We start from the raw sequence: 21,132 nt of genomic DNA, 5'->3' as shown, positions 1-21,132 counted from the left end.
ATGTCGATAAAACTTTTCACACAAAAATATCAAAGTGCACAAAATAGCTTAATATCGTATTTGGAAACGTTTCAGACCGTTTTGAGCATTTCGATGAACTTTTTCACACAAAATATCAAATTGTACAAAATAGTTTCAAATCGCATTTGGAGACGTTTTAGACCATTTTGAGAATTTCGATAAAACTTTTCACACAAAAACATAAAAGTGCACAAAATAGCTTAACATCGTATTTGGAGACGTTTTAGACCATTTTGTGCATTTCGATGAAACTTGGTTAAACAAAAACATTAAAGTGCTTAAAATCACATTTGAAACCGTTTTTGGCCATTTCTAGCATTTCGATAAAACTTTTCCCACAAAAACATCAAATTGTACAAAATAGCTTCAAATCGCATTTGGAGACGTTTTAGACCATTTTGAGCATTTCGACAAAACATTTTTCACAGAAAACATCAAATTGTACAAAATAGCTTCAAATCGCATTTGTAGACGTTTTAGACCATTTTGAGCATTTCGATAAAACTTTTCACACAAAAACATAAAAGTGCACAAAATAGCTTAAAATCGTATTTGGAGAGTTTTAGACCATTTTGAGCATTTCGATAAAACTTTTCACACAAAACATCAAATTGTACAAAATAGCTTTAAATCGCTTTTTGGAAACGTTTTAGACCATTTTGAGCATTTTAACAAAACTTTTTTCACAGAAAATAGTAGAGAGGCCAAATACACAAAAGTCCTCTATAAAAAGTTTGGGGGGCATTTTTTGTTAATAGCAGGCAACCATGTTGAATGTATCCTTTGTGGGGTGACAAAAACGATAGGGGTGGATGCCATCTTCAGTTTTGGGGTTTAAGGTCCGTTTATGTGGTCAAGAGGTCAAACAAGGTCAAAATATAGGATTTTTTTTTATTCACTGAAAATCATCTACATCATCAGATCTATCCAAAAAAGTATATTTGAAGATCAACTGATGCTTCATATTAAAGTAATAATTATGAGATAAACATTTTATTTTACACATAAAAACATAGGAAATTAAATATAAAAGTGTAATTTTCTCAAAATGTTGTTTTCATATATTTCTGTAAAGTACACACAGTTTTTTAATAGGCTTTTCCCAGTCTGTTGTAAATTTTTCGTTTTTATGTTTTCCACCAGTCATCGTTTTGATTTTTGTCGGAAAAAATGAAACGCCATATGTGCCAAAAGATTGGTCTTTTACTATAATATTATTAATATTACCTATAATAATGTAATATTTAGAAATTTGTTTTTAGAAAAATTATTAATATTACCTATAATAATGTAATAATATTTAGAAATTTGTTTTTAGAAAAAATTTCGAAAACAGAGACCCCTATATGACCTATTGTTGAGATGTTTTTGTTTTACCCCCTATAATGTAATTATTTAAACATTTTTTCATTCTTTCAATGATACAAGTTTTTTTTAAGTTTGTTGTTTCAAGAAATCTCGAAAGAGAAACCTGGGTATCGAGTCTTTGTTTTCAAAAACCCTAACTATTGGACTTTATCAAGGTTGGAAGGAGTGGTAAATGGGTTCTCCTTCTTCAGACCTTCGCATGCTATCTTGGCTGGCGGTGTTTACAGATATAAAACTCCTTAAGTAATTAAGAGGTTCTTTATACACATGGATAAAGACGGTTTTAACGTTATTTACAAACATTACGTTACATACTGTGTCCAGGTATGGAATCCCTTTCTCCAAAAAGACTTAAACGCACTTGAAAGAGGACAACGTCACGCGACAAATCAAATTCCAGCTATCCATTCTTATTCATATGAAGATCGTTTAAAGTTTCTTGGCCTAACAGCCCTGTATGACAGACGAATTCGTGGTGACTTGATTGAACATTTTCAAAAGGTTTTAAGGGTGTAGCCAAGGAAGACTTCCTTCAAATTGGATGCAATCTAAGCAGAAATACACGAGGACATCAGCTTAGACTTTTTAAACCTAAATTTCACAAAGGACTGATAGGAGATCCACTTTTTCATAATGAGTAATTATATATTTGAATAGTTAGCCAACCGAAGTTGTCATTTCTGAAACCACCAACACATTTAAAAACCGATTGGATTCGTTGTAGAAATGAGGTTAAAAGGGTAAACAAGTTTACCTATCTAAACTAATCAGAACCAATGACTCTCAACACTGAGTGGATGATTGATCGATTCAAAATAGAATCATTGGTATGACAAGAAACGCTGTAATTCATTGATAGGTTCTGCATGACATGGTCGGACTGATCACGAATCACACATAATACACAATATTATTTCGACCTAACAGATGATAAGGAAGATCTTATATTTAAAGTAACAACTTATTGAAAGAAAAAAACAGTAGAACTTAAAACTCCATGAGTCACTGAGAAAGCATCGCTCTAAACATTTGCGGATTTCTATAAGGCAACTGTTTCGATAAAGTATATAAAAACAAAAAAACTGACAGAAAATCTACTGATCACCCATTGGAGTATGATCATAGCCTAATTTTAATATCTTTAACCAAATATGACTTCACATATCTTGATGGATGGCGTTGAAATACCCACAGTTCCAGAAGAAAACTTAAAAACATGATGGTCATGCACTATAGGATTCAGTAAACATGGCAGTAAAACATTTTGGTGACTATGCAAGTATTTATGCAAGTTACCTAGATATTTCGTCATTTTGTTGTACTTGATCATTACATTGGAAAGGGGTGGATAAAAGCAGTGACACAATTGAAAGGATAGTCCCAATGTACTAATCTGTACTTCCGTATATGTTTTGGGCCACAAATATCTGAACAAATATCAGAACGTTTTCAGACATTCTTCTATGTCAATAACAAAGAGCTTGCAATTATACATGGAAGTTGATGTATAATGATATGTACTTTGTAACTCCAATAGCAACCGTACAAAAGTATGGACGATGTCTGGTATAGTGAACAATAAAATGGTTGAAAACCTATTACGAATAATCTAACCAGCTTCCATGTCATTACAGGTTGCAGCACGTCATTATTTGCTGGTTATGGGAAGAGGTCATACTGGAAATCATTTGTAACGCATCCACTCCTTGTAAATGGAATTGACTAAGACTTTGCACGTACAGTGTACAGTAAAGTTGAATATTGCCAAATATATGGTACTCTTGAACAGATAACTGTATAATAACAGAATACTCTTTGGAGGGTCTTGAAATGCTACCTCCATCTAGACTCAGTGACCATATACCATTAACACTATAGTGATATAAATTTCCCTTGAATATTAAGTATTTCAATTTACTTAATAAATATTTAAATACTGTATTTCCACTTAGGGAAACACAAATTTAAAAAACTCACCTATGGTGAATACAAACATCATAGAACCTAAACATACGAGCCAACTATCAGGCAGAGATCAGTATGTGGCCTAAATGAATCGGGTTGTTTGGAAGTCCCTAACCCAGTTGTCAGTTTGGAACTTTTTACATGTGTATGTAAACTAAAGAGCCAGATGAAGTTGTTACCAAAAGCATGCATGTGTGGTTGTGATTCAATCGTTTGCCATTACCCAGATGGCCAGTAGGCATTATATATCGGTGCTGGAAGAAATACCCACCTCAGAGCGTTTACCTCCTTCCATCCCAGAAAAATTTTGAATATTGGCATGGGCTATGTCGCCCATTACTCCCAACCCACAAACCCTTTGTGACCGTTTTTAAATGAAATTTAAGACATTCCAGTAGACCTCCAGTTTCGGTTATTTTGATACTCTAGGACTCATCCTCTCCATCCCTTGAACACCTTCCAGGAGTGACTCAAAAAGTTTAAAATCTTCCCATTACAATTCTGGTCTTTTTGACACCACACTATCCATCAGCCCCAGGCTATCATGAAAATTATGTTTATTTCAATTATTAATACCGATAATTAACAGGTCTGTGCTCTATTTGACCTTATGACCTTGAAAATGACCTTTAAACTTGTAAGTTGAAAAATTTATGAACTTGTGACCATCTACAGCAATATGTCAATAATGATCCAATAATGGTTACATTTCTTTTAATTAGCTTATACGTTGTTGAAAACAGCTTAAACCTCTATTTTACCATATTTGACCTTATAACCTTGAAAATGACCTTTGACCTAAAATTTGAGAGCGGCATCCACCCCTATCTTTTTTGTCATCCTATAAGGGATATATTCCACATGGTTGCCTGCTATTAACAGAAAATGCCCCCCATGATGAAAAAGCTCACATTGGCCGCCCTACTAAAACATCAAAGTGCACAAAATAGCTTAATATCGCATTTGGAGACGTTTTAGACCATTTTGAGCATTTCGATAAAACTTTTCAGACAAAAACATCAAAGTGCACAAAATAGCTTAATATCGTATTTGGAGACGTTTTAGACCATTTTGTGCATTTCGATGAAACTTGGTACAAAAACATCAAAGTGCTTAAAATCACATTTGAAACCGTTTTTGTCCATTTTTAGCATTATCACAATTACATAATCATGGCATATAAAATTACGGTGAATGCACGAAAGTTCGGACTGTTACAAGCATAATATAATAATTAGTTATTATTAAATTATTAAAATTAATAGATATATTCATTGTATACAGATCGACTATTTGTATAATATTATTGATTACAATAAATATTGATTGATTGATTGATTACATGCCATACTACCTATTCTATTTTATTACCCATTTAGAAATAAACCAGTACGTAATCGATTTTTATAATAGGCTGCGCATGCATTTTAGGCCTATTATTATTACCACTAGGGCTCGTAATATATTTACTCACTCTGATGAAGAAGTGTTTCTAAAGCTAGGTATTACATTCTCTATCTCTGTCCAATGATAAACAATTAAATGTAAATAATTTAAAAATTGATTTGCAAATAAAAACATTAAAATAAAAGAAATAAAATACGGGTAGATATTCCAGGTACCTAAACAATTCCAGGTAATTGAAACACAAATTTGTATTCCAAAGCATATAAATATGATTCATTTGCACTTTCTATAAAGATAACATTACATTGTATATGTTAATTCGTATTAAATCTTAATTTTACAATCATATTATTATTATTCTACTGTTATAATAGCCTATTTCCTATACAATAACTTTCCGTATCCCTACTCGACGTGCGAGGCGCCCTTTAAATTTAGCTCCATGTTGTCTCGCTTTTATTTGCATTGAACGAATAGGAAGTGTAACATCTTACTATCTTTGATAATAGCTGAAAAATAAATAAACATCAGAAAAATGGCTGTTCACGGAGGAGGAAGAGATGAAGGTTTGGCTTCTTTGGCAAGGGAAGCAGAGGCATTAAAAACAAAATTAGAAGAAGAACGAAAGAAATTAAATGACATAGAATGTATATGTAATCTTTTGCAATGATTTGTGTAAATACTAGGCATAGCCTAGCCTAGAAGTACACATAGGCCTCTAGGCCTAGGGAGGCCTAGGCTAGGCCTATATTTTTATTTTATTATTAGCTTGCTAGGTAGGCTAGCCTGGGCGCGACTCGGGTCGGGACAGACGATCGGGACCAAACGATCGGGACCAACAAACAAGACGATCGGGCACGTTTTATTTTGGTCGCAATAATTAAACCAACTTTTTGAATTTTTTATGGCGCGCGTCAGTTTTAGCTAGGCCTAGGCCTATAGCCTAAGGCATTTTTTTTACGCCGTGGTTAGGATTCCGGCACCGGAACTCAACTGCCCAGCGTTAGGGAATCCGACACGCTATTGCGCATGCCCAGAGCGAGGTAATCGGCGACTCTATACTTATCAACAGCGATGGATCATTTCATAGCTGCGCCACACGGCGAACTAGCCTATAGATGCCTACTAATACGGGATCCACTAATCTAGGCTAGGGCTACCAGTTAGACGTGACCAGTGGGCCTATTTATTTTGTAATTAAAAAGTGGTTGCTTTATTCATATATAAACTTCATATCATTATGAATTATAATAATTACATGACTAGTTTTATGATTTTTCACAACGCATTATTATACTGTACATAACAACAGGGAGTTGTCCCTGATAACAACATGCAATCACAAGTTGGATGTGAAAAAACTGTTCGGGAAGTCAGGGTCGCAACACTAAAAACAGCATTACGAATCTTAGATAGAAACTGATACTTATTAATATCATTATAATTATTTTAACGCGTGGCGTAGTCGTATTTTAATTATTAATTCATGTATGGCATAGGCAAAGTTTCATCCATCGCTCTCTCCCCTCGCGCAACGACTATCTAGGCTACAGTAATCCCTATAACACTCCGACTCTCGGTGGTGTGGTGTGTGTGGCACTCTATAAAGTGCAAGCTATAATTCACTTCCCAGAGCTATGGGCATGCGCAATAGCGTGTCGGATTCCCTAACGGTGGGCAGTTGAGTTCCGGTGCCGGAATCCTAACCACGGCGTTTTTTTTATCATATCTGTCATGTTTTTTTTAATCGATTGGGTTTTATTACGTCGCAGTGCATATCGGCCGCCAGTCATTTCGGCCGCCCATCCCTCCATAAGTCATAAATCGGCTGTGTGATTTACACACACACACACGTCTATAGGCACATGTATACACCCTTTTTGACAATTAAGGCGTGCCATACGTTATTAACAATATTGACGATTCTGGCGGCCGAAATGAACAATACATATTTTGTCTTTTTTGGCGTTTCATGATTTTGGGCGTTCCATAACCGGCGGCCGAAATAACTGGCGGCCGAAATGATCAGACACCTTTGTATTTGGCGCACTAAATACATTTTCGTGAATATTATACATTTTGTGATCGTTTTTATATTAGGTATGCCTACTGTAGATTATTATTTTAGACGATGAGTATTTATTTTGCTAATTATATATTTTATTTACTTTTTAATATTATAGGTGAGGAGAGGATGTGGTTTTCCAAATTACCATTATTCTAAAAATATGATTGTTCATAATTATAATTATACTAAATTAAATGTTAACATTGTTTAAATGTAATCATTTTAATATAATGAACGTCAATGGTCAGATAATTTTATGTGGTGGTAGGAGATGAGACCAGTAAATCTTCCTGTACTGTGCGCCTGTTGTTCAGCACATGATTTTTTTTATCGTGATACAATCTGGGGATTCCCCTTAAAATAAAAGGTAGCATGTTACAGAATAAACATCAAAGCAGTAACAGTTGCCTGCCAAAAGTGGAAACAGTTTGAATTTATATTTTCATTATAATTGCATTTGCAGTAAAATTAAAAGCAAATAAAAAAATCTGTCTTTATACATAATGGTTTGTAATTAACATCTGGTTAATTTCTGCATGTACACTTTTGTGGGTGAATCGTGAATTCTTATATTCATAGTGTCAATATGCTACGGTAGATTCCTTAATCAACTCTAATTATAAACTATTTTAATTATTAATTTCTGATTTTTTTTCAGAAACAACATTTTTGTACAATGATTTTCAACCTGTTAAATAAATTGAAAAAAATTATATATACATTAGGCCTAAATAAACATTCATCCCTTATACGTAACAAATATTGACCAGAACCAATTACTGTACAACCACAAAAGCGTATCAGCGACGCTCCATACCGAATAGCAGATGTTGATTTTTATTGGAACCAAAATAAAACGCAATCGATTTTACCATATTGAACACAAGACTATCGGGCCCTGCGTTAAGACGATCGGGCACAGCGAATGAGACTATCAGGACCACATTTTCTGGGCCCGATCTGGGCCTGATAACCGGTCTAGCCTAGCTAGTCAGGTCTAGACCTAGCTAGAGAGTAGGCTCGGAGGTTGTTGGCGATAAAAGTACTCTCCATGAAGGCTAGAATAGAGGCCTACTAATGCTAGGCTACAACCCATCCCTAGCAAGCCCTAGCCTAGGCAGCAACTCTCTCTCAGGCAAGGAAGGAAAAAGAGTTGGTATGAAAGGTTGGGAATCGTTTGGGCAAAACTAAAAGCACAAACTGTCTATAGCATAGACCCTATTTATTATTTGTTTTGTGTATTTATTTTTACTATTTAAGGAGTACTAAATAAACTGCTTTTAAAACTTTTCTAGCCTGTATGCTGCATGGAAACATTCATTATAAACTAGCCTAGGCTACATAATGTATAGGCCTAAAACTATATTAATATTTATGAATTCTGTTTTTTTGAAAAAAAAATATACAGTAACTGTTGTAGCTGAAAAGCTGGAAGCATTACCTCAGTTAAGTATGAAGCCTCGTCGAATTCTGAAGGGACATCAGGGAAAGGTACTGTGCATGGAATGGGCCAGGGATAAACGCCATTTGGTCAGCTCCTCACAAGATGGAAAAGTTATTGTATGGGATGCATTTACTACAAATCGGGTAAACAATTAATCAATGAAAATCATCAGTGTTTGATAGATACAGTAGACTTATGATTGATGGATGTGATCATTGACACCTAAAACCATGGTACACAGTGGTGGTGGTGGACATGACTAGGAGGTTTTGGTTGTGGTATTTTGGTAGTGCTGCAAATGTAGGGGTGACAAAATTAAAAAATGTTTACATTTTGGTGATGGTAAAACAGAGAGGGATTTCTTATGTATTCTTTGCTTTGCAAATGAAGCCCGAGAAGTGATGATAGGAGCTTTGTTAGTACAGTACCTATTCTCCATTTTTAAACGATCATACTTAAGTATAAAATAATACAGAAATAGTTCTGACTGCTATTTTTGCTAATTTGTATAGAGTAAGTTAGGCCAAGCTAAAAAACCTGCAGTAAATACTTGTGATAGATTGAATTATTAATACTAAGTTGCAATGATAGGTAATTAAGTGTTTATTTGGTTTTATAGGAACACAGCATCACAATGCCAACAACGTGGGTGATGGCATGTTCATATGCACCTTCAGGAACAATGGTTGCTTGTGGGTTAGTATCAGACAACAACAAATAAAAAACCTGATTAAAAAAGCTATAATATCCTTTAATTGCATTTCTGCTAAACATCCCCTCTTTCCAAATTTTACAAATGACCATATGCTAATCCTGGTAAGGCAAGAAACTTTGCAATTGGCGCTAAATTTGTGAATTTCAGCATATTCATTAATTTTTATTGAACTTCCTTTTCCCAGAGGACTGGATAATAAATGCTGTGTATACATGCTAAATCAAGAGGAAGATTTGTCAAGCAAAAAGAGAGCAGTTGCCATGCACACCAGCTATGTGTCATGCTGTACATTTACCAATTCTGACCAGCAGGCAAGTTGCATGCTACAGTTTCAATTATTTAACAAAAAAATACAAGTCAATCGAAAGAAGACAATAATATTGTGATATATAATTAAGATGCTTATTGTTAAGCTAATATAGCAGTAGCTAGCCTAAGACATACAGATAAAATAGTATAATAGTTGTGAATATAAAATATATAAATTATTCAGATCACGTGGATCGAGCACAAAAAATGATACAAGATAAACTTCATATTTATTCACTACAAGCTTGTTTCGTATGGCCAGCACTAGTCACACTCTTCAGGTGAATTACAAAACATGAGTTGTGAATATATGTAGAAGAATGATGCCTGGAGAAAATGATATAGAAATCTAGTAGAAAGATATTAATAGCATGGAAAATTTTTACGGTTCATAGTTTACATTTTAAATACTGTTTTCTATTAGATTCTGACAGGAAGTGGCGACAGTACCTGTGCATTATGGGATGTTGAAAGTGGTCAGCTGTTGCAAAGTTTCCATGGTCATGATGCTGATGTAATGTCACTTGACCTTTCACCCTCAGAAGCCTGTCATACATTTGTATCTGGTGTAAGTGTTCTACTTAAAATTATAGTTAGTATATAGCATGTCAATAAATATATAAACAAATTATTTAAACCCATTTAGCAGAGAATGGATTCTTTTCTATAACTTCTAGTTCCATAATTAAAGATGTATTGTCCCCCAAAAACATGAACAATGAAGATTGATTAAATCAGACTTTGAATATGTTATTTTGTAGTTTTAATAAAGTTAATCACGTCCGTAGAAAAAAAAAATTATGTTTTCACTCACATTCACAAAATGAGAAGATAATGGTTAAATTAAACCAAAAACCCATTGGCTGGCAGCCAATTTGACCATTTTTTGCTTTAATTTACAGTTTTTTCAGGTAAATACATTTTTTTTTCAATCCAATTTTTAGTCAATTCAAAGTGGATAACTATTATGTTATGTTAATATGGTGTATCAAATAGCCTAGTCGACACACGCAAAACCCACATTGCCGACAATAATAAAACTATGAAAAATCATACTTTAATCAATGGTTTTAATTACCTAAGATACCTTGGTGTTTTGCAATGTTTTTTTCATTCGCAAAAACGAAACAATCACATGCATGAACCTAGCTAGGTCAGCAATAGCTAGGCCACCTAGGCCAGGCCTAGCTAAGCTATACAGCCCAGCGAACCCACACACGTAGTGACGTACGTCGCGGTGAAGGTCGATCGTATTAATTTATGGCGTGCCACCAATGAAATATTAATTATTTTTAAATACCATGAATATTATGAGTTAAATTAAACATCTTAAAAGCCATCAAAGATTTGGTGGCAGGTGTTAAAAAATGGATTTCTCTCAAATTTTTACCATGAATAGACACTTTAAATTTGTTGTCTTTGTTGCCATGACAACGGTCAATTATCCAAATTTTGATGTTTTTGCCATTTTTCACAGATTTTCTATAGTGAAAAAATACAAGCTTGTATACTTATTTTTAAAAAAAATACATACAGTATATAGTTTTGTTTACAGCATTGTAAACAACCAAGTATTGAGTTCCATATGTAGAAAAAAAACAATTTACAAAATGGAGTTTAGTTGATACCATTATTTTAAAAAGGTGTTTTAAAAAAATATTTTGCTTATAAAAGTATTCCTCATAAACTATAACTTCCAAAGGGGTGTATCTATATATAAATTATGGTTAATTCTGACATAGGTGAGCACAATGCAAAAACTAAGGTACAAATTTCCATCTTCGATACCTACCTTATCTATCTCAGATGTACTGTGAAACGTAGATTTGATAACATTAGTTTTCAGTCCGACGCTTGTTCCATATTTCTATCTTAGGAAGATATTATAAAGAGTTTTTTAACAAAATTTATGATTTCAACAGTAGATTTTCAACTCAATTTCAATTCTTCGCGTTCAAAGTAATTTCCGGGTTTACAATGATTTCACCTTGTAATAACCTGGTTTCAACTATTTTCTCTCTTTTATACACAAGAATAAAATATATTTCAATCAATCAATCAGCAGTTAAAATAATAGATTTTACCCTAAAGGCCTGGAAACAGGCACTTTCCATTAATCAATACAGTGTCCCTTTGGAAGACAGAAGAAAAAAACAGATATAGTAGGACTGAAGCTTAAGTTGGCCATTAGTCATAGCCATTTCAGTGTTTTGTTTATTTTAGGAACGGACCGCGTGTGTGTGAAGGTACAGTAGTTAAAAAATAAAAATTATACTGCAAATTAATAAAGATCAAATTAAATATACGCCATAAAGAATCGGAATATATTGTGGGGAATAGTATTATAAAATTACATAGGGAGATTTGATGATAAGACATTTTGTTTAAAATCGAGTGAAATCCTGATAGCTGAGTTTTATTGAGTAAGCTGGCAGGAATAACTGTAGGCTATCTGTGTCCCGTTAGGACCGAGATGTCTGCCCATGTTGCAAGCCGTAATGTCTTCTTTCTTGGGCCCACTCTGTCACGGCAGTTAGTTTCAAAAGATGTTTAATTTAAATAATGTATTAATAATTATTAGGATGGTATTTATTTGAATAAACGCCTCTCCAATAAAACATCACTTTGAATAATAATCCCCCCTCCCCCACAACCCAACTATCTAATAAACGTCCATACACATTTATAATTACACAATACTATTTGTAGTAGAATTCATCGCACTGTTCTACAATTTACCAAGCATTTGTTATTCTTTTTTACCACTTTTCATATCTATTAGAGGATTTCATTTGATTATAAATGTTACCATATTATTAAAAGTAAAAAATTTAACATATATCCCTCGAATAAGCACCTCCCTCAAATGAACACCGCCTCCCCAAAGGGTCCTAACAAACAATAAACACTATACTTTAAACTGTTATTAATCATCTAAGACACTGTGAAACAGAATAGTTTAGTTTTACGAATGTCAAGCATTTTCAATAATGGTAACCGACAGAAAACGTACAAGGAGAACATTGTCATTCCGAAAACCATCGTCTACACTTCCTAGAGGGGGAGCGAGCTCACCCTCTAGTTTATATCAATGAGGCTTTGTAATTTGATAGTCAATAGGTTTTTAAACAATAATCACGAAAAAAAAACTGGGGTAAATTACGTACATAGGTTTTGTGTTGCCAGGAAAATACAGAAAATACAAAAAAAAATACAAACAAAATAACATCAAACAAAACACATAAAAAAAATTATGTATATGGCTAATCCAATAAAATATATATTTGGCTTTTCATAATGCTACTAGAGTCATACGAATAGTTTAGATAAAATACGAGAATGGGTTGCCAGGTTTATTTCAATTATTTGCCAGAAAAACAGTATTTTGCATTGAAATATTTAATTGATGGAAAATAATGTTCAACAACTTTGAAATAATTGCGTCCAGGTTTTTATACATTTTGACATCTAGTTTTTGTAAAGAAATACAGAAAGACGTCACAAAAAAACTGACTTTGTAAATAGGTCATTTGAGGTCAAAAGGGGTCAGAATGCAAAATCGGACAGGTCCCCGCTTTACTACAACTAGTAATGATTTATCATCATTTACAAGTTCATAACAATTCTCAAAAAATTTCACTAAATTTTCATATATATAGTGTTACTTTAGCAACCATTTCTATGTGTACCGGTAACTAAGGAAAGTAATTTTTTAACAAAGCCCGGAAACATGGTGTTTTTATGAATACAAAAATTGATTGCATTTGCACTCCTACGATTTCTCAGGTTTACTTCTACTGCATTCTAATAATCATAAAGTGATGACAAACTTGGCCTTTTAAATTCATTCATTTTGAGGTCAAATGAGGTCAACATTTTACCATAGTAACTTTTTCTATGCGAAAATATTTTTAAAATAAGGGGTTTTCATAAATACAAAACATTTCTTCTACATAGTTTTACATTTCTACTTTTTTCCAAATTTACTTTAAATACTGAATCCTAATAATCTCAGAAAAAAGTCTTGACAAACCTGAATAAAGGTAAAAAATTGACATTAGGCATTTCTCTCCCTTAGAAAAATCAGTCCATTTCACCTGGGTTTTGGAAAAAATCCGGGTAATAAATCTTGGTCTGTTTTAAACAATTTACAAGTTCTGATTGTTTATCTTGACACACATGAGAGGCCAGCTGGAGTGTGATAGACACTTCACTACAGAAATTGCTGAAAATTATGTAGGAATTTTCATGAGCTGTCTAGGGTCGTGTTTATACAACACCCTAAATTTGAACACGGCTTTAATTTTTAGCGTGTTGTTCAGACCGAGGTCAACCCACCTTAACGTTTGCTGTTATACTATAAATCACGATACCGTGTTGTACCGGAAGTTTCATCAACACGCAGTGCATTCTAGGATAAAAGGTCAAATCGTTGATCGCTTGAATTGGCGGAGTTGTCAACAATCATCGGTTATTACCATTTTCATTATTGTATTCGTTCACGTTTGCATTGTGTTTATTTTGTTCTCGGTTCATTTAAATTAATAAAAGTTATTTTAAGGGTTTCATTGTTTCATCTATACACTATGGAAGAAGATGCCATTTTTGCGACGTTATTTTTTCTTCTGTTTGGAGTGGGAAATGATAGAGGCCTACTACCACTACGAGTTGGCCCCACTAGGCTAGGCGTAAGACGTGGTAGTAGGATGATTGCTGGCAGCAATAAATGGGCCCAATCTTGTTAGCAACGTCGCATGACATGATTGATATTACGACCTGTTTTAACGAGAGGTCAAAATATACCCTGAGGACACTTCCAACACGGTAACGGCAACCGGGAATCCACCAAATTTTAGGATTCAGCCAAGTAGCCTTTTTTGCAATTAAAATCTCATTACACGGAATCTCTTTGTTGTTATACAACACACTTCTCGTAGGCGTGTAGAATATGCGTGTAATAGCGTGTTGTATAAACGCGCCCTAAGTGACCTTGTTGTAAATGACCTAATAGTACCCTTGGGTTGTATTTGATGGGCAGTTAATATCATCAAATTACAATTGTGTGTTTTATGGGCTGACAGGCCTGTGGACCATTCTGCTAAGGGAGAGTTTTGCCTCATGACCTTTAGTGTTATCTTAAACCTGTTTCTAGTATACATAACTAAGGATAATTGAAAAAAAAAATATGGGGTTTTCATGAGAAAAAAAATTACATATTAAGGTCAAATGACATCAACATTTTACCTATAGTGTATTGTACCAACTGTTTCTATGCGTAATTAAATACATTTTTTTTAATACGGGGTTTCATGACTAAAAAAAATTGATTACATAGCTTACTACTTTTTCCCAAATTTACTTATCTGCTGAATCCCAGAAAAAGTATGATCTTGTGAAAGGGTCACTTGTTTGTCAAATCAAAATGTATTATTTATGTTATCTTAGAACCTGTTTCTAGGCGTAACTAAGGATAATTGTTTTTTAAAGATGTATTGTCCCTTAAAACACAAAAAATGAAGGTCAAAATATTCTAAATTTAAATTGGCCATATCAAAGTAATATTAAGGTTATTCACTTTAAAGCTCAGGTACAGGCATGAATTTTAAATATAATATCTTGCTAATTTTACATAAATCAAATATTTGTAAAAGAAATCAAGAAGAAAAAACATGAATTTCCCTTAATATGGTCAACTCAAATACAAAATTCTGCAAAATTCTGCCATAAAAACCAGGAAGACTTTTTTTCAGTAGTATAGGTAGTTTAACGTAATGTAATAATGCATGTCTGGTGACTCCCTAAAAGGTGAAAAAAGATGGTGGATATACGGTGGAAAATTGTTGCTATAGCATGAAAATAAAAATCTGAAGTTGAAAAAAAATACCAGAAATGTCGTCAGTGTAGCTCAGGTTTCGAAATGAAATGTACCGCAGAACTGGCATAATATATAGGCTGAGCCAGGTATGCGGGACATGGTACATATACATATATATATAAACAAATCGGGCAAAGAACAGTAATTCTAAACCGCCCGGTGATATACTGAAATTTAATTAATTAATTTTAAGCGATAAAGATGAGGAAATCTGTGAGAATGAGAAAAATTCGCCCCAACCGAGACTCGAACTTGGACCGCCTGCTTGATATGCAGATGTCCTAACCATTAGACCACTGGGGCTTTCATGGTATTGTTCAAACTCGATTGGATAGCAACTCTTTAACATTCTCGGCGTGGTACGGCGGAACAGCACTAGTCCTCAGTTTTACGCACGCGCACCAGAGATCTAATTGATACGCCCTCATCTTTCAGTATTTTTATTCACGAGGCGGGATCTCCGAAGAGATACTTTTATATATATAAACAAATCAGGCAAGAACAGTAATTCTAAACCGCCCGGTGATATACTGAAATTTAATTAATTAATGTTAAGCAATAAAGATGAGGAAATCTGTGAGAATGAGAAAAAGTCGCCCCAACCGAGACTCGTCAGGCAAATATATATATATATATAATCTTGATTCAACTTTATGATATTCTAAATAATTTGTTGTAGGGCTGTGATAAACAAGCATTGGTGTGGGACATGAGGAACGGTCAGTGCGTGCAGTCATTTGAAGGCCATCAGTCGGATATTAATGCCATCCGTTTCTTTCCCAGCGGAGATGCATTTGCCACAGCATCTGATGATGCAACAGTAAGTCTTAATTTATGGCCACTACCTAATATGTGTTAATTAATTTATGTTAAATTCAGTGTCTTTAATAAGTGGTCAGGACTTTTTTAATCAAGCAGTTTTTAATTGTGTTTTATGTATTTTGTACTCTTAATTTAATTAAGTGTACTCTTATTTTATAACATTAAAATAGTATGTCATTCATATGATGATGTTTAGCCATATGAGGAATATCATATGGCTAAACATCATCATATGAATGACATATTATTTTAAGTTATAAGATAAGAAATATTTATAACCTAATACTTGTCTTTCAATTCTATTTTTATATCACACAATATTCTACTTTTCCACTATAGTGTCGTTTGTATGACTTGCGAGCTGATAGAGAGATTAATTGCTATGGGAAAGAAAGCATTATTTTTGGTGCTACCTCATTAGACTTCTCACTTAGTGGTAAGTAACAAACAGATATATGGCTGCATGGCCACCATGTGATAAATGTTAACCAGGCAGTTTCCATTGTTGGACCAATGCATTTTTGTCTTTAGTTAACAACATATAGCCTTACTAGTAGAGCATAATAAATGTCTAAAATATTGGGATGCTTTTTCCATATTCAAACAATCAATAAAGAGACTTATAAAGGTCTTTCAAATGTAATTGATAGATATTAGTTAATAAAATAGATATTTTACACTTTATTCTACAGGTCGTTTGTTATTCGCTGGCTACAACGATTACTCTGTCAATATCTGGGACACCCTTAAAGCAAACAGGCTAGCAATGTTGAATGGACATGAAAACAGGGTAAGCTGTCTCTGTATCTCCCCAGACGGAACAGCTCTGTGTACTGGAAGCTGGGACTATACCCTAAGAATCTGGGCCTAAAAATCTAACACATTTCATTGTTACAATTTAGTAATTTTACATGTATAGATGAACCTTCAATTCATGCCTTAGTTTGTTATTGCCCAAAAATGTTTGTAGAAGATTAGGGACCAATTGATTTAGAAGGTTATTATTAAATGGAAAAACATAATTGTGCTAAATTTTATTTTATGTATCAATAATTATCTTATTTATTATGTTAAATAGATAAGGTAATTCAACAGAAGAACATTCAGAAAAATGTACTATTTTAAGCTTACTATAAATTAGTCAAAGGGTTGATAATCAACAAGTGTGGTAATGCCATGAAAATGTCCAATAAGCAAATATTTGAAGTATTCCAAATACATTTAAATAAATGTTCGCATCCGTACATTTGACATTGTGTCCCCAGATAACATTGTGTCCCCAGAATTTCAAGATTACATGTTAAACTTTGGTATTTTGAACTCTGGTGTTGACACCTTGATGTGTGTAAAATCCAGAGTTTTGCTGGGCGATGTAAAGGGGTATCGTGCCAAAGAATAAGTTGGTACCCAGCATGCAGTTTATGAAGTTAAAATATAAAGTTTAAACTTTTTTTATATTTTAACTTTAGATTTAAAAATCAACATGACTTTTCTTCTCATGTTATCTGCATTGCCACAGACTTACTTGTTTACTTAATTAAAGAGCATTATTACAATCATGTCCTTCTGTTGTTTTAAGTAATATAAAATATTGATGGTCACTGTGAGTGTATGATTCCTGTCATTTTTTTAGTTGTAACTTTTGATAGCATATTTAATAATTGTATAAGACATTTTTGTATTACAAATTAGAACTATGTGCAATTACCATTTTTTGTATAAAATGACAATATATTATATATTACAAACATAATATACTAGTTTACCGATTCTTTAACAGTGTATATTTAATAGCCTTTAATTGTTAACAGTATTAAAAATGTGCTAAGTTCATTTTGTTTTATTGAATGATAATTCTTTTAAAAAGTGCTATATTTAAAATCTATGATTGAAATGATGAGTACTAAAAAGGACCATAATAAGAAGGCTTTCTAGGAATTCATTGTCATTAATTATTGTAACTGTGTTTATTATTTAAGATTGTATTGTATTTTTATGCAAGGTAACATCATAAAACAACTGTAAAGGCCATTGGAAAAGCTATAGCTAGCTAGCTAGCCTATAAGCTCAACCCGGCTGATACAAAGTCCAAAGGGTGGTCAGTATTTAGAGACTCCACTGTATTATTTTTAGTTAATTTATACACTGTATCATACACATGTTGTATTTATGTAATGTAAGTATAGAATAACTGTATTTTATAAATATGAGGTGTTTAAATTTGTTTTGAATATTGTTACATTTTTAAGCATTTGTATGTATAAGTATGCTATATGCACCCAGCTCAATTTTAACCCAGTAGCCACCGTATAATTCTAGATCTAAATGTTGTTTAGTAGCATCACTATTTCAATGGTTCTAATACACCATTTGTACACATTTTGTACAATTACTTGGTGCTAATACAGTATATACATATTTATTTGTTTTAAATTACCATTCCTCTGTTTTGTATTTTATAGTTTTACTAAGTGATGATAGCTTTTTATTTATATATATTGTATGATGTTTTATCTAGCTTAAAATAATAGTGTAGATGTCTTCCTGGTATGATAATCACGACGTCAGGATTCACAGTTGAGCCAATGACCCCCCACAAGTTCATTTTGATTCTTCTCTTAGTCTACCCCTAATCTAAATCTTTTTACATTTATTTGTGAATATACAGTACTTATAAAATAAGGGTGTTTTCCTTGGGTAGCACTTCAATACATGGGTTTACTTACAGCATTCTCAAAAAGTTATTCATTTTTCTATGCTACTACATCATATGATTTTGATAGCTGCTATAGGAAAACTATAATAGGCATTCTTGAATGAGCAAAAGGCAAATTTTTCATTTCCATCACCATGGTAACAGATTAACATTCTAGTAGTCAATTACAAACATTGGTAATATAGCACTTAGTGTAATTAAGCACTTAGTGTAATATAGCACTTAGTGTAATTATTGTGTACAAACTACAATAGTAAAGTGTTTGTTCTTTTCAGATATTGGTATCTAATGAAATAAATGTTTATATTACAGCGAGCTGTTACTCAGATGTTTAATTAGGTTATTGTGTCATGTCCAGCCTTTATTATTGTATTATGTTATTGAAAGAATTGAAAGATGAACAAGGCCACTTCAGCTTGGATCTATAATTTGCTTAAATTCATAGCCAAGAGTATAGTGGTCTATATTTTGTTTAAATTTCAATTTTTATATTTCACATTATTGATTATTGTAGTTCTAATATAATATGCTTCTGAGTAATTATTTACAAATTCCTGAAACGGAGCCTGTTGTGGCCGCTTGGCCAGTCAAGCATTAAATGTTACCATTAATTAAATTGAATACATAAAACATCGCAAAATGTCGTTAATATCTTGATAATTAACCAGAGATAAGAAACACTATTATTCTATAAATATACTTAATTATGCAATTTTGTATTTATGCTTAAATATGTTTGTTCAGTAAAGCAAGAGGGAGCCCTTTCAATGACCTCATATTGTAACATTGGTTGTCATCTGGACCTTTATTGTATTCAAATAATGTTATAAATGCATTGTTTCTTGGCATCTCAGATGTTTTGTAACTACAATCTAATGAATATCTTGTTTAATTACCTATTATATTAGATTATAACTATTATAACATACAATTTAAATAATGACTAGATCTTGCCTCAATTAATAATTGTTATGCCAATCAATATGCTGTAAAAAATGTAGCAATCTATATTTGGACATTATTTATTCAATATGTAATAATATGTATGTTGCTATTAATCTAGTATTTGATAGTTTAGGTCTATTCCATGTCATTTTTTATGGAAAAGGTAAAAACAACTATATTAATATTGTACTTTATTTGCATGCTTTTAATGTTTTACATTGGTGTAAATGCATTTATGAATAATAAATGGTTAAACAGAATTAACATTGCTCAGATTGTATTTATGTCGTGAGTTTTCAAATAATATTGCAAGTATCAACTTTATTTCGAAACAGACATTTTTAAAGGATTCTAGGTCCAGATGACAACCAACGTTGCAATATGAGTAGGTCATAAGTCACTGAAGGGCTCCCACTTGCTTTACTGAATATTTAAGCGTAAATACAAAATTGCGTAATTAAGTATATGTATAGAATAATAGTGTTTCTTATTACAGTGTCTCTGGTTAATTATTCTGGTATTTGATTGAAATATGCTTAACTGAAAGTTAGCCATGCTTCTCTTTAATCTCTTATAATATACTGTACCTAGACTATCTGAAAATGAACTGAAAAATTGCTAAGGTCAAGTTGAATTAGATGAATGTACAATTGCCTTGAAATCTATAGCAAATTCAAAAAGTAGGGGATGTGACGGCTATCCAATTTAATTTTATAAATTTTTTGGAATCAAATTGGTGACATTCTGGTTGAATCATTTAATTTTTGCTTTAATTATGGTAGACTAGATGGTCGTATCCACAGATGGTTCTCGAATACACAGTAATTTCAGAGTAGCAAAACTGGCGATTTCAAATGTATACGTACCGCAGGACTATAATACATTGTCGTTTACAGAAACGAATAAATTATAGACACGGTGATTTATGTAGTCAACTAAAATTAGCACCCTGGGAATTACTTCCGAAGGAAAAATTTATCACAAAATGAGTCCAAATTTTTGATTTGGACTCATTTAAAGAAACCCAATTTGTGTTTTGTATGTAACCAGGGAGATGTAACATTAGGGTTGAGGGATGGGAAAGCGGATAGTAGGTGCAAAGAGGAACAATTTTTAAATATATTCTTTATCCACTCAGTAACGAAATAGTTTGTTCATGTTTTATAGGCCTATAAATAATATACCTCTAAATACAGTAAAACATTTGCGATTTAATACTTTGTTAAAACTGTCACTGTCATAATCGATTGAAATATTAAAGTCACGATACACCACACTACGATGTTTATATTTTTGGTAATTATTAATTAATACAAACGTTGAGAAGGAACTGTCAGTATAAAGTTTATTTGTATATAATAATGTGTTTATATATCTAACAGTAGAGCCTATCCACAATCTCAGTAATAAGTTTATTTGTATATATTTTTATATTACATCTAACAGTACGAACATTCACAGTAAGAAATGTTCGATT

The 21,132-nt window shown here is 32.8% G+C and overlaps 1 protein-coding gene across 1 annotated transcript; it reads left to right on the top strand.

Annotated features, from left to right (window-relative positions):
- The first annotated feature begins 5,242 nt into the window (after window positions 1-5,242).
- LOC140063247 (guanine nucleotide-binding protein subunit beta-5-like) lies at window positions 5,243-19,025 on the top strand. Its single transcript, XM_072109762.1, has 8 exons — window positions 5,243-5,408; window positions 8,238-8,416; window positions 8,893-8,969; window positions 9,173-9,299; window positions 9,722-9,865; window positions 15,852-15,992; window positions 16,334-16,430; window positions 16,687-19,025. The coding sequence occupies exons 1-8, from the start codon at window positions 5,297-5,299 to the stop codon at window positions 16,863-16,865; spliced, it is 1,056 nt and encodes a 351-aa protein (XP_071965863.1). The 5' UTR covers window positions 5,243-5,296; the 3' UTR covers window positions 16,866-19,025.
- Window positions 19,026-21,132: the final 2,107 nt, after the last annotated feature.

Source organism: Antedon mediterranea, chromosome 11 (assembly GCF_964355755.1).
Source record: "Antedon mediterranea chromosome 11, ecAntMedi1.1, whole genome shotgun sequence".
Taxonomy (NCBI): Eukaryota; Metazoa; Echinodermata; class Crinoidea; order Comatulida; family Antedonidae; genus Antedon; species Antedon mediterranea.
The sequence above is the reverse complement of the archived record's forward strand: the minus strand, read 5'-3'. Positions and strand labels throughout refer to the sequence as shown.

What these genes read in the sequence shown, in the direction of transcription:
- LOC140063247 (XM_072109762.1), top strand. Translation starts at nt 5,297, where the DNA reads ATGGCTGTTCACGGAGGAGGAAGAGATGAAGGTTTGGCTTCTTTGGCA. An exon ending in GTCATACATTTGTATCTGGT is followed by an intron (nt 9,866 to 15,851) that starts GTAAGTGTTCTA and finishes AATTTGTTGTAG; the next exon opens with GGCTGTGATAAACAAGCATT. An exon ending in ATTAGACTTCTCACTTAGTG is followed by an intron (nt 16,431 to 16,686) that starts GTAAGTAACAAA and finishes TTTATTCTACAG; the next exon opens with GTCGTTTGTTATTCGCTGGC.